This window comes from Fimicolochytrium jonesii (assembly GCF_025526975.1).
Source record: "Fimicolochytrium jonesii strain JEL569 chromosome Unknown EV422scaffold_22, whole genome shotgun sequence".
NCBI classification, from domain to species: Eukaryota; Fungi; Chytridiomycota; class Chytridiomycetes; order Spizellomycetales; family Powellomycetaceae; genus Fimicolochytrium; species Fimicolochytrium jonesii.
In genome coordinates, this window is record NW_026515689.1 from 28,069 (window position 1) to 40,941 (window position 12,873).

The 12,873-nt window shown below is 55.8% G+C and overlaps 5 protein-coding genes across 5 annotated transcripts; 4 read left to right on the top strand and 1 right to left on the bottom strand.

The window, feature by feature from the left end:
- Positions 1–1,415: 1,415 nt before the first annotated feature.
- Positions 1,416–5,767, top strand: EV422DRAFT_176948 (uncharacterized protein). The gene is made up of 4 exons (XM_053065124.1): positions 1,416–1,773; positions 1,846–2,388; positions 2,458–4,812; positions 4,892–5,767. The coding sequence occupies exons 2-4, from the start codon at positions 1,863–1,865 to the stop codon at positions 5,596–5,598; spliced, it is 3,588 nt and encodes a 1,195-aa protein (XP_052923246.1). The 5' UTR covers positions 1,416–1,773; positions 1,846–1,862; the 3' UTR covers positions 5,599–5,767.
- A 767-nt stretch (positions 5,768–6,534) lies between these two features.
- Positions 6,535–6,992, top strand: EV422DRAFT_499078 (uncharacterized protein; the record flags this gene model as incomplete). The annotated part of the gene is made up of 2 exons (XM_053068062.1): positions 6,535–6,663; positions 6,837–6,992. Coding segments are annotated over 2 exons (285 nt in total), but the record flags the coding sequence as incomplete, so codon positions are not given.
- Positions 6,993–7,053: 61 nt separating this feature from the next.
- EV422DRAFT_537911 (uncharacterized protein) lies at positions 7,054–8,148 on the top strand. Its single transcript, XM_053070943.1, has one exon. It carries the CDS (start codon positions 7,435–7,437, stop codon positions 8,080–8,082), a length of 648 nt encoding a protein of 215 aa, XP_052923248.1. The 5' UTR covers positions 7,054–7,434; the 3' UTR covers positions 8,083–8,148.
- Positions 8,149–8,403: 255 nt separating this feature from the next.
- EV422DRAFT_537913 (oxidative stress survival, Svf1-like protein) lies at positions 8,404–10,457 on the bottom strand. The gene is made up of 4 exons (XM_053070944.1): positions 10,248–10,457; positions 10,001–10,128; positions 9,108–9,596; positions 8,404–9,038 (listed from the first exon to the last, which is right to left on the bottom strand). Exons 1-4 carry the CDS (start codon positions 10,249–10,251, stop codon positions 8,613–8,615), a joined length of 1,047 nt encoding a protein of 348 aa, XP_052923249.1. The 5' UTR covers positions 10,252–10,457; the 3' UTR covers positions 8,404–8,612.
- A 1,222-nt stretch (positions 10,458–11,679) lies between these two features.
- Positions 11,680–12,575, top strand: EV422DRAFT_569708 (uncharacterized protein; the record flags this gene model as incomplete). The annotated part of the gene is made up of 2 exons (XM_053072794.1): positions 11,680–12,024; positions 12,105–12,575. The coding sequence occupies 2 exons, from the start codon at positions 11,680–11,682 to the stop codon at positions 12,573–12,575; spliced, it is 816 nt and encodes a 271-aa protein (XP_052923250.1).
- Between the last annotated feature and the right edge of the window lie 298 nt (positions 12,576–12,873).

A 12,873-nucleotide genomic window follows, 5' to 3' on the forward strand; every position in this document is an offset into this window, starting at 1 on the left:
TACGCCAAGCTCCGCAGCTGCACTCACTAATAGTCTATGTTATATACATCAGTACTGTACAGTACATCCCGTCCGCGTTTTACCAAGCGTCCTCTACAACACGGTCGCAGCAACCCACTTAGGCACGACACGGGAGAGGTAATCCATAAATTTCCACATGCCCACTTTCAGTTCCATATTCCCCGCCACGTCCGTTCCCAGTTCAGGGAACGCTATGCCGACGCCGTACAGTCCAGGAGCAATGACGCTGGTTTTGTTGTCGTACGGGATCGGATTAGGGAGACCTTCGACGCTTATGGTATGGACGCGTCGTCCATAACAGCGTTGCACTTCCTGGTGCACTAGTTCTTTCATGGCGCTGTCGAATTTGTCACTTGATCCAGTCAGCATGTTGACGATTTGCTTGAAGGTTTGTATGGTGGATATGGAGAGAAGCTGTGCTCTAGGATGGGATTGGAGACTTGTGTCAGACTGGTTGTGGGTAACACAGAAAGTGAAAATCGTTGGGAAGCAGAACGGGCAACAGACTATATAGCGCGCTTGACAGCCTCTCTCCACAAACCATCTAAAACCATGCAGCCCTCGACAGGCGCAGGAAACAGCTATTCATTTTCCCACATTGGCCTTTGCCGAGCTTGATCATCATGAGCGAAAGAAGTCACATTGTTCGATCCTTGTAAATATGACACATATATAACGACACTGAACCCCGGGAGCAACGCCATATGTACGATCTCGCACATTTTTCCGATCGTGAATAGGTAGGTACTCGTGCTGAACTACATATCATATTCGATATATTCTCATCCCATGCTCTGAGGAAAGTATAACGATTACAGGGAATGGGATGCCCATCCTCCCACCGATGTCGCTTCGAGGTTTGTGACGATGGCCTAGTTGGATAATGTTGGATTCGAGCAGATTCTGCTCGGTGGCTGTGCGCACTTAGCTCTCGCAGCGCATTGTTTAGCTTTGTCGTTTGCGACGCCCGTGATGACCTTGACCCCTTACTAAAAATATTCATACGTCGTTGTTTTCGTCGGAGGGAGAGTTCCGGGGGTTGACGCTTGACGAGACTTTGACGAGGGTCGAATTTCGATGTAACGAACACGTGGCGCTGAGCACCTTAATGACTGGCCCCAAATGGTGACGCGGACGTCGCGAAGTTTTATGCTTTTGGCCGATCTCAAGCGACTTAATAAGTTAAATACAGGTGGGGGGGACACAGCCCCGTCTGAGTCATCGGGGATTCGGGGCAAACTCTAATAGCTACCGAGGAGTCGGGCACAATGAGCGCATGGCGTTGCAATGACCAGCACAGCGGTATGGGTGCTTTGGGCCCCAAACCCCCGCAATGCGTGATGGGCGTGCATTATGAAAAACGCCAGTTTATGATCAATGCCAACCACAGAACTTGGCGTGCTTGGGCATGAGGCGGTGCTTGTCGGGCTTCATCACGGCATCTGGATCCTGGACTGCCAGCCAGCAGCGGGTGGGTGGCTAACCTAGTTGAAATTATCGCCTGTTGCGCAAAAGGCAAAAGGCAAAGAAAGGCAAGCCGGGCCGTAAAAACATCCTTCAAACGCGATATAAGGTTTGAGCAAACCCCAACCCCCTCCTCAACCCTCGCGAGAAGGCAAAACCCCAACGGACTTCGAAACGGGCTTTCCTGGATTTTTCTCTCGCTCAGTCGCCCAGTCCTCATATACCTACTTAATCGGGACGTCCGGGTAAGACTGCACTTCATAGGAATCTCACAATCACCAACCCCAGGTATGTGTACTTTCGTTGCGTGACAGCAGTCCTTTATTTTCCCATGCGAGTCCCTCTAACCTCGTCAGTCAGCAGAACCCACGAGTATCATGTCGGCGCCCGACCACGTCGCCCTCAAGGTGGACGGCGGTGAACAACCCACAACCACCACCCAGAAGCCAAAACCATCTTCCAACTCCGGCGAATTCGGAATCAGCCCAGACGCCATCTACGACCTTGTCGACCCAAAGAACCCTGAAGAGTATGCCAAGTTGGGCGGGATCGAGGGGATGCTGAAGGCCTTGAAGGTTGACGGCAACAAGGGTCTCATCACAGCGGGCTCGGGACCAAGCTATGCTCAAAACTCCCTCACGGTGGAGGACCATAAGGGTGACGCCTCTGCGCATGGAGCGCAACCTGTCGACAGGGCAGCGCGAGTGGCAGTGTACGGCACAAACACCCTCCCGGAACCCATCTCCAAGTCGCTCATCGCTTTCATGATAGACGCACTGAAGGACAAAACTTTGATTGTTTTGTGTATCGCGGCGGCGGTTGAAATCGCGGTGGGTATCTACAAGCTCGTAGATAAGCACGATTCCCTTGCCATCATTGATGGTGTCGCCATTATCGTTGCTGGTGAGTTTCCGGAATTTTGTCCACTCACGTCCAACACGAATTTCCTTTAATTTTCCTCCATGATTCCAGTGCTGATTGTGGTTTTGGTGGCATCCATCAACGATTATCGCAAGCAAGCGCAATTCCGTAAGCTCAACGACTTTAGCAAATCCTTATCGGGTATCAAAGTCATTCGCGATGGAGAGAAAATTCAGATTCCCACCAAGGAGTTGCTTGTTGGGGATATCTGCACGCTCGAAGTCGGTGACGTGTTACCGGCCGACGGTGTGCTCCTCCAGGGTTTCAACGTGGAGACCGACGAGAGTTCCCTCACCGGAGAGCCCGTGAACATCCGCAAAGACATGGTCAAGGACCCTTTCCTGTTGTCCGGGACCAAAGCTGTCAGCGGAATGGGGAAATTCCTCGTTATCGCCACCGGTGTCAACTCCTTCAACGGTCGTACCATGCTTGCTCTTGAAGTCGAGGCGGAGGAAACACCGTTGCAATCCAAGCTCAGCAAGCTCGCCGATGAGATTGCAAAGTTCGGTGTCGGCGCCGCAGGTGTCATGATCGTCATCCTCCTTATCACCTATTTCGCTATCACCAAGGGTCAGCGCCCTGGTGACGAAATCGCTCAATCCCTCATCAACATCTTCATCACCGCCATCACCTTGGTTGTCGTCGCTGTTCCCGAAGGTCTCCCGCTGGCCGTCACGCTGGCTCTCGCACACGCAACGATCAAGATGTTGGCTGACAAGAACTTGGTCCGTCACTTGTCTGCTTGTGAGACCATGGGTAACGCCACTACTATTTGCTCCGACAAGACGGGAACCCTTACTCTGAACCGCATGACCGTCACCTCTTGCCTCATCGGTGACCACGAGTTCCACAAGGAAGACCTTCCCGGCAAGCTGAAAGACATGTACAACGAGCGTAAAGAGCTCCTGCAGTTCATGACCTTGGGTGTCAACATCAACTCTACCGCTTCCGAGGGCAAGAACAAGGACGGCGAGACTGTCTTCAACGGATCCAAAACCGAGATTGCGCTCCTGAACTTGACCAAAGGTCTCGGATTCCCTTACCAACCTGACCGTGACAACACAAAAGTCGTCGATCTGCAACCCTTCAGCAGTGAGCGCAAGCGTATGAGCGCCGTCATCGAGCTTGCGCACAACGCCGAGTTTGAGGCGAAGACCGGAATCACACATGGCCCTTCGGTCACCAACGGCAAGCGCTACTGGGTGCACGTCAAGGGTGCTTCCGAGATCGTGCTCAGGATCTGCGACAGCTACGTCGACGAACATGGCACCACTCAACCATTGACCGACAAGGTTCGTCAGCGTTACGAGCAGTTGATCGACTCGTACGCCAAGCAAGCCCTGCGGACCATCTGCGCTGCTTTCAAGCCCACCGCGCACTCTGGCGAGACTACCGAGAGGAAGGAGGGCGAGGGCATGGATGACGAGGAAGGTCTTACCTTGTACGCCATCTTCGGTATTCAAGACCCCGTCCGTCCCGAAGTGCCCGGCGCCGTCAAGCAGTGCATGGACGCAGGTATCCGTGTTCGCATGGTTACTGGAGATAACATCGCCACCGCAAAGGCCATCGCTACAGAGTGCAAGATCTACACTGAAGGAGGTATTGTCATGGAGGGTCCTGCCTTCCGCAAGCTGTCCGAAGAGCAGATGGACGAGATGCTACCTCGCCTGCAAGTCCTCGCACGTTCAAGCCCGCTTGACAAGCAGATCCTGGTCCGTGCGTTGAAGCGTCTGGGAGAGACTGTCGCCGTGACCGGTGACGGAACCAACGACGCCCCTGCGCTGAAAGGCTCCGACGTCGGTTTCAGTATGGGAATCACCGGAACGGAAGTCGCCAAGGAAGCCTCGGACATTGTCATTCTCGACGACAACTTTGCCTCGATCGTCAAGGCCGTCCTGTGGGGTCGGTCCGTCTTCGATTCCGTGCGCAAGTTCTTGCAGTTCCAGTTGACTGTCAACGTCTCCGCCGTGCTCATCACCATCGTCACCGCTATCGACACCACCGCTTCCAAAGAAACAGGCAAACATATCCCCGAATCCGCTTTGACCGCCGTGCAGCTGCTGTGGGTGAACTTGATCATGGACACCCTGGCCGCCTTGGCTCTCGCGACCGACCCGCCTACACCTGACCTCCTGCAACGCAAGCCATCCCGCCGTAACGAGCGGTTGGTCAACTTCCCCATGGCGCGCATGATCATCGGACAGGCTATCTACCAGATCGTGGTCTGCTTGGTGATCTACTGGATGGCGCCAATCTGGTGGCCTGTTGACCCGAGCATCCCCAAGACGGACGAGGATTACTACAATATGGACACGGGCAAGTCGCATTCGCAGAGCACCATGGTCTTCAACGTGTTTGTGTTTTGTCAGGTGTTCAATGAGATCAATGCGAGGAGCATCACGCGTGGTATGTATTTCCATTTCCCTTCCGTTACTGGCATGAGGGAAAGGAGGCCCATATGGCTGACATTCTCTGTTCTCTTCAGACCTGAACATTTTCAAGGGCATCATGGGCAATCGCATCTTCCAAGGGGTCATCCTCATCACCATCGTCCTCCAAGCCATCATTGTCGAATTCGGCGGCCCGGTCTTCAAAACCCAAGGCGGCCTCAACGGCGTCCAATGGGCCGTCTGCCTGATCGTCGGTCTCGGATCTCTGCCCGTCGGCGCCATGATCCGCCTCCTCCCCGACTGGCGCAAAAACCGCGACGAGGACGCCGACCCGCGCGAAGCCAACAAGCAGGAAATCGAGCTCGAGAATGTCGGTCGCGCTGGCAGCGGTGACGTACACGGTCAACAGGCACCAGAGGGTGGCCACTCCACCGCCGCTTTGGTGGGCGAGGAAGGCCAGGAAGGCGTCAAACCCGCCGACAAATGGAACAACGCGATCCGCATGACCCAGATGCAGCTCCAAGTCATCAAAGCCTTCAAGCCTCCTCATGGCCACCCCAGTCCCGTCCTCTCCCCGCGCCGCCCGCCGCCACCCGGTCGATCCGACACGATGCGCTCTGCGGAGCTGTGGCAGCGTGCGAGGACGGTGCGGTCGACGATTGGGGTTGTGAACGCGTTTAGGGGCGGGAGGAGACGTAATGACCCCGTGGTGACGCTGCAGATGTTGGACGCGGGGACGGCGAGGGATCACGCAAGGCCGGGGAGTAGGGCGAGTATGAGGACTAATGGGAGTTACCGGTAGTCGATGGAGTTGGAATCGACCGACGCTTTGATTCTTTAACAAGGCTTCGCAACTTTTGCCCTTTCGACCGCTCCGCGTCCATCCCTTCTCTTCGCTTTAAAAATACGGGACGCTATGACCCTTACCCTGCTTCAACAACGCATCGCAAAACCCCCTGCATCCCACATTCGTACTCATTCCCGATCCCACACTAGATAACTCCTCTCTTACCCTCCTCCCTCTTAGTCTACTCTTTTGGTCTCCGACACGCTTTGATTCATGGTTCCGTGCTTGATTCCTCTCATTATCATCATGTTATATTATTCTTCGTGTGGGGCACGTACTGTACTCTTCTTTAATTACGATTGGATTGGGTTTCTACTCTTGAAGTTGGGGGGTGATGGTTTGGCCGGGGGGGTCCTTCCGAGGACGATCCGGACATGAAGTGCGTTCAAAAGTCCAGACGTGCAACGAGCTCCACGGAAGCCCAACGGGATCAGGACAGGACATTGCACGCCTCCGTATAACCTAGCCCACGGAGCAAACATAGTTCGCACCTCCACTTTCGGATCCCTTGGTCTCAGGGTGGTGCACCACGCAACGGGCGACTGACTCCGTTCAGAACAGCACTTGGACTGGGTTTCCCGATCCCCTTTGTCCGAACGTCCATCGCTGAACCTCGACCTTCTCGCTATCCGACAAACCGAACGGAGACATCGACACTATCCTGGGTACGCAGAACGCGACTAGACCTGGGGGTTTGACGGTGTTGGGAAAAAACGACTTGGGGGAAGTGATGCTAGCGAATGGATTCCGGGGGTACGTTGCATCTCGAGAGGGGTATGCCTCGTATCGTTTTCCTGGACGAGCTAGTTGGTCTTTTTATATTATCCAGCATCAACCCACTCACCCACTCACCCCTCCCACCCGAGTGCAGCCCCACCATCGCCCGCCGAAATGGACCCTGCCTCCCCGCCACGCGCCAAAGCGACGCTAGGCAAGCAGAAACTCCCGATGCGGCTGATTGGGGACAAGACGCGGCGCGGGGTGACGTTTAGTAAGCGGAAAAATGGGTTGTTGAAGAAGGTAGGGGGCTGCGAGAGCGAGGGCGGGGGTGGTGTATGGAGGGATGGGTGAGAGGATTCATGGGTGAGGGGATTGAGCGCTGTGGTGCATGTTTTTCAATCATTTCTCGTTGCTCAAATACCCCCCCCAAAAAAAAATAACGCTAAAATCTCATATCCCGTCCCCCACAACAGGCGTACGAACTGACCCGGCTAACAGGAACCCAAGCGCTGCTGCTGATCGCCTCCGAAACGGGGCAGGTCTACACCTTCGCCACGCCTCGGTTGCAGCCCGTGCTCAACTCGGACGCCACGCGGGAGCATATACAGAGGTGTTTGAATGATGGGGATGGGGATGATGATGGGGGTCGGGGCGACGGGAGGATTGGGAAGAGGGGGAGGGGGAGGGAGGTGGAGAGCAAGGCGGGCAAGGGGGGCAAGGGGAAAGGGAGGGTGGTGAGCATACATGACAATGCGTTGTTTGAGTTGAGTACGAGGAGGGTGGAGAGTGGGGATGAGGAGCTGGGTGGTGATGAGGGTGGTGCGGCTGGTGACGGCGGTGCTGGTGGTGACGTCGAGAATACAAACGATGAGATGGAAGACGATACCGCGAATGGCAACGACGAGATGGAAGACGATTCCCCAAACGAAGACACCGAGGAGATCGAATATAAGCAAGAACAAGACGAAGAAGATGATGACCCAATATATGACGAAACGACCGAGCAGGTAGGCGACGACGACGACCCGCAACCAGACCACTCCTCCAACGCCGAAAACGACAACGAAAACAATGACAACAATGATGACGAGTACCCCCGCGACCCAACCCCCGTCATATCCGACGACCACGGAGCCGGGGATCTCAAACCCGACCCGCTCGCCTTGCCCACGATCACGGAGACGATATTGGGTGACGATGACGACGATGGCCGAGGGGGTGCCGGGTTCGCCGAGGCGTGTGAGGCGAGTCTGTCGCCCGCGGCTGGGGTCAAGGTCAAGGCGGCGGAGCGGGCGGGCATACCAGCCCACGCGGCGGCTGCCGTACGCCCGCCAGCTGGTCTGGCGCAGTTTGGTGGATACCCGCCGCCCGCGTTTGGGCCGTATCCGTTCGCGCAGATGCAACAGCCTTTCAACCCACAACACTTCACAGCCGCCGCACATCCACCACCACCACCGCCCCACCCCTTCATACCCGCCTCCCAACTGCCCTGGACCCACCCACCACCACCACCCTTCCCCCCTCCTCCCCACCCATTCCCCCACCCGTTCTACCCCCCCTTCCTCCCTCCCGCTCAACAACCGCCAACAACAACAACAACCCCACCCCTGCAATGGAAATACCAACACTACGCGAACCAGTTGGGCGTCATTGGACCCTACCGCCCCCGACAGCATGTGCTGGGACCGGAGAAGGCCCGGCCAAAGCAGAGGGTTTTGAAGCCGAAAGTGGGGATGGACGTTGAGCGGATGGTGGGGATGGGGGTTGCGGCGTTGAGGCCTGAGGGGGCGGGTGGGAGTGGGCAAAGGGAAGGTGGGCAGAGGGGGAGGAAGAGGAGGCGGGTTGAGGATGGCGAGGATGGGGATGGTGAGGAGGTGGTGGTGGTGGTGAAGAGTGAGCCGCCGGAGGATGGGTGATAGTCGTGTGGACTTGAAGAGTTTTTGGGCAAAACAGTCTTTTTTCCCTTTTTGCGCCCCTGGAGTTTGAAGAAGGGCGAGCAGATACCTCCCTCACCGGCGTAAACAGGCATTTTACGTATGTAGGGATGAGCGAATTCATATATTCGAAGCAAACAATAAGGGATGGAGAGAGTAATGACAAGAGGCAGAGTTCTCTATGTGACAAAAAGGGGCAGGGGAGCAAAAATTCCGTGTTGTGTGTACGAAGGCAGTGGGACAGACGAGGATATGTTTACAGGCGGCAGGTTTGCCCCGTTTTTTGAGCTTCTAACGCATTCCCCCTTGAGTGACCTAGTTGGGCAAAGCCGCCAAGAAGGCATTCTCATGGAATACCCGTCCCTTCAACGTCAGCTTCTCCTCTCCTATTGTCACATTCGCCGTCGCCTCCTCAAACCACTGGTACACAAACGGCGCAGTCAAGAACGTCTGAATAAACTTCCTTATGAGGTACGGCAGTTCGCCCAGGAGGTCGATTTTATCCAACAGTCTGTTCAGGGGCACCTTCATATCGATGTGGATCGCGCGGCCGTCCTTGGCGAGACCGGACCATTTGTATTCGGCGGCGGAGGGGATTTCGTAGCCGGAGAAGGGGTCGTGGGAGGTGTTTAGGATCTTTGTGAAGTTGTCGAGGGTGACGGCGATTGTTTTGTTGTTGAGCACGATGTAGCCTTCGGAGCGGACGCGGAAGTCGTAGTCGTAGCCGTCGGGCATTTCGAACTGAGAAATCAGAGTGAGAGGTTAGGAATCACTTTCGTATAATGTTTGTGAGCAACGTGGATGACATACCTGGTACATGAGCAAGGCGTCCTTCTCATTTTGGAAGTCAACGAAACTCCACCGCGCGACACACTGCGGCACCTTCTGGATCGCCTTGACAAACAATCCCGATCCAGAAATGTCATGCAGCTTTCCATCAGTAGTGATGTGTCCCGTCACCTTCGCCTTGGGAATGAACTGGGCCTGCACGTAACCCGCGGCAGGGTCAGCCGCCTTGAAAGGGTGCTTCCCACCGTTGACCTGGCTAAATCCATCGACGGCGACAAACTCAAAGTCGGCCATGAAAGCGGGCGCGGCGTGCAGGGAGACCTTGTATGCCTTTCTCTCGGCGTCGAAGGTGACTTTGATGTTCTCGCATTGCACGGAGAGTTTGTCGTCGGTGGGTTTGAAGGAGCCGCCGGAGAGGGTGGCTGTGTGGCGCTTCTTGAAGCCGTCGGCGCCGTGGTAGGCTGCTGATACTTGGACTGAGGGACTCCAACTCATCGTTGAGTATGCGATCTGGGATTTAAGAAGGAACCTTGTGAGTTCTTCGAGAGCACTTCTCGGGAACAGAGCGAGTCAAAGAAAGCGACAATGGCAAGCGATGGAAGTTGCTGATAGTCTTTGCCTCTGTGAACCTCTTGTCGCTCGCCTGAGCTAGACTCGGAGGACATGCGTTCGCGTACAGTTTCGTACAGTTTCACGCTCCCCATGCCACTTTCCCACGCTCGCCATCCCATTTTCCCACGCTCAGAGTGCACTCTCGTGGCGCCATGCATTTTGCCCAATCCACCCCGTTTCCCTCAAAATAGCCACCGTCTCTCTCCAGTCCGTCCAGTCGCTTCCGCTCGGCACAGTCCTCGCAATTTCTCTCCACGATTCTTTGCACCCATTCCGTCCCAAAATCTTCACCCCGAACGCACCTGAACGATCGCAAAAGCACCGTCGTCGGCATGAATATAGAAGGTGTTTGCCTCAGTGGCGTAGCTCGGGTCCTGGACCCACTCCAAGTCGCCGAGCGAGACGTCGGAGGTTGCGACAACGTTTGTAGCTGGGAATAAGAGGGGAAAGGGTGAGTGTCAGAGCGGGACGAACTTGACACGACATCATGCCCAGAAACGGGGGACAGTGCGAGTTGGGCAAGGTATTTGCGAGAAGGGTGAGACCTACACATTGCGGATGACTTGCTTCCGCTTTGGTTTTGGGTGGGGTTGGATTGAGTTTGCTTGTCTGGGCTTGGTTGATATGCAAGTTGTTGAAGGCGGCCACGTCAACGGCCTGTTTCTCGAGACCAGCCCGAGACGACGCTTTCCGGTTAGGCCGGCCCTTTCTGCGCGTTGAGGAGGCATGTGCGCATCACTGAATTTATGAAGCACGGGCGCTCGCCGTTACGATCGTTATTTCCCAGGTTAATCCCCCCACAGTGTTCGCGAGAGGAAAAACAATGTCGAAAAACATCTGAGCTGAGCACGTGGGGATTCTCTACAGTCACATGACTTGTTCGGGAAGAACGGGAGAACACACCCTGTGAGCCGTCAATGGAAGATGAGGCCACCCTGTCAAAAGCAATGGCCCCCTGACGCCTCCTCCCCAACCTAGTCTGGCATCCATCAACCAACTCACTCATCATTCTTGCGCCCAAACCGTCCGTCTCCTGGGCCGTTGCTTCGCCCTCCCCGCCCTCCTTGCTTTCAGGGTTCTCCGCGGCGATGCAGCAAGGTAAGCAAGCGTTCAAACCTCCAGTAGTATTCAGATGAGCTCGCGTAGGTAGATCTTGCAGATACGGCCGATAAATCCATCTCACACGAGTCCGACAACGATATCTGTTCTAACGCGGCTGAATGCATTATTGATGTGGGCGTATGTAAAAGATCTCGGCCTCCATATCCTGGGATTGCTGCTGCCCAGGGAAATCTTACTGAGGATAGCGTTAATTGTAACCGAGATTACGATACGAGGCGAGCTTCTCCCAATGCCCATCCCAGAGTGACCAGCTCACAAGACCCGTCAGTGGGATACCTCGCTTCCAATGAGCGTTTTTGGGGTCCGAACTTGGAGCCACACGCCGCAGAGAATCGATTGCAGATCCAGAAATGCACACAGCTCAGGTCATCTCCCGCTTCCAAAGATCGGATTATGGCTGCGCTCCCTCGCACCACCGCGGACGAATGAATGATGCGCGGACGGACGTGATGGATATCCACTTGTGTTCCACGTAACCACTTTCCCAAAAAAAAGACGAGTATTGTGCCATGATGGGGGGCGAGAAAAAAAAAGAAACACTGCTGTGACATACCCTTGGGATCGGTCGCTGCTACGTAGTAAACAGACTCTCGCTCTGTATGTGCGGGCTTGCATATAAGGAGTGCTGTCTAGACTCGGCCTTCACACTGTGTCGTAAGAGATCTTCCTGCCCTCGCATTTCAAGCATTCCATACGCTTCTTGAACGTGCCAATTCAACCAAGAGCACACCTCGAACCCCACGTACTGTACATACATACCTTTTCATACGTATCTAGCAACCCGTTCCGTCCTGTCTAGCCAGACCACAAGCGTCAGCTCCAAGACCACACCACTCGTTACCACCCCCTCAGTACCGTCATGCCATCCCACGGGCACACAAAAGTCCTCGCTCCCCTGCACACCGCCCTCCCCTCCAACCTCAACACCAACACCCTCTTCGACGCCTCCATCGACGAATCCCGCTCCCTCGCCGCCGACTGTCTCGCCCCCGCGCGTCGCCACTCCTCCGTGGCCGCACGCCGCGTCAACCACATCGGGCGTGCGTTCCGTTTCGGCAACAGCAAGAAAGGCGCCGCGAACACCGTGAAGCAACGGACGGTCGTGGACATCGCCGCGGACATCTACCGCCAAACCAACGACCTCGCCGCTTCCTACGACTCGTTCACCGTCAACGACGAGATCGTCCAGGCCGCTGTTCGTGAGGTAAAACACACCCCCTCCCCACTACATCACCCTCCCCACTACATAAACTCACACGCACCCCGCCCCTTTTCATCATTCAGACCCGCCTAACCCCCCGCCGCCCGGCCACCCTCCCCACCCCACACCCAACCCCCCTGCACGTGATGCACGACCTGCACCGCATCCTGCACTCGGGCCACGCCGCGGACGAGCTGGTCGAGCTCCTCCTGCGCGAGGCCCGCCGGCGGCAGTGGGAGAACGCCGCGAAGGGGAACTTCGGGTCGCTCTCCTTCTGCCTAAATCAGAATCAAAATCAGAACCAGAATCAGAATCGAGCCCCACCCACCACCACGCATGCCTCAAACGCGGCTAAATTCTCCGACGCGACGACGGCGACGCAGACGCTCATGCGCGAGATGTATGACCGGATCACGCCGGCGGGGGCTGCGGATGCCGAGGGGATGCTGGATGTGTTGTTGAGGGAGGCTAAGGCGGCTGCGGCGGCTGAGACGGGGCCGTCGGCGGAGGATAGTGCGAAGGGGAAGAAGAGGGGTGTTGGGGCCAAATTGTGAAGTGGGGGTTTGAAGTGTGAGTTGCGGGATGGGTGCAGTACATTTATCGCAGTCTGGCTGGCGCGGGTGTGAGTAAGGGAGGCTGTGCTTTGCATGGGGTTGGGAGAGAGAGTCCGATATGATCTGCACGTATTCGTTTTGTTCATGACATGTCAAGGTGGTTTTCTCCGTCCATGTGATTTTTTTTGGGGGGGGGGGGGGGGGGGGAGGGGAGAGGGGCGGGAGAGAGGGGCGGGAGAGAGGGGCGGGATACTTGCATTTTCATGTTTTCATGTTCCAAATATACCAAAAAAAAAAC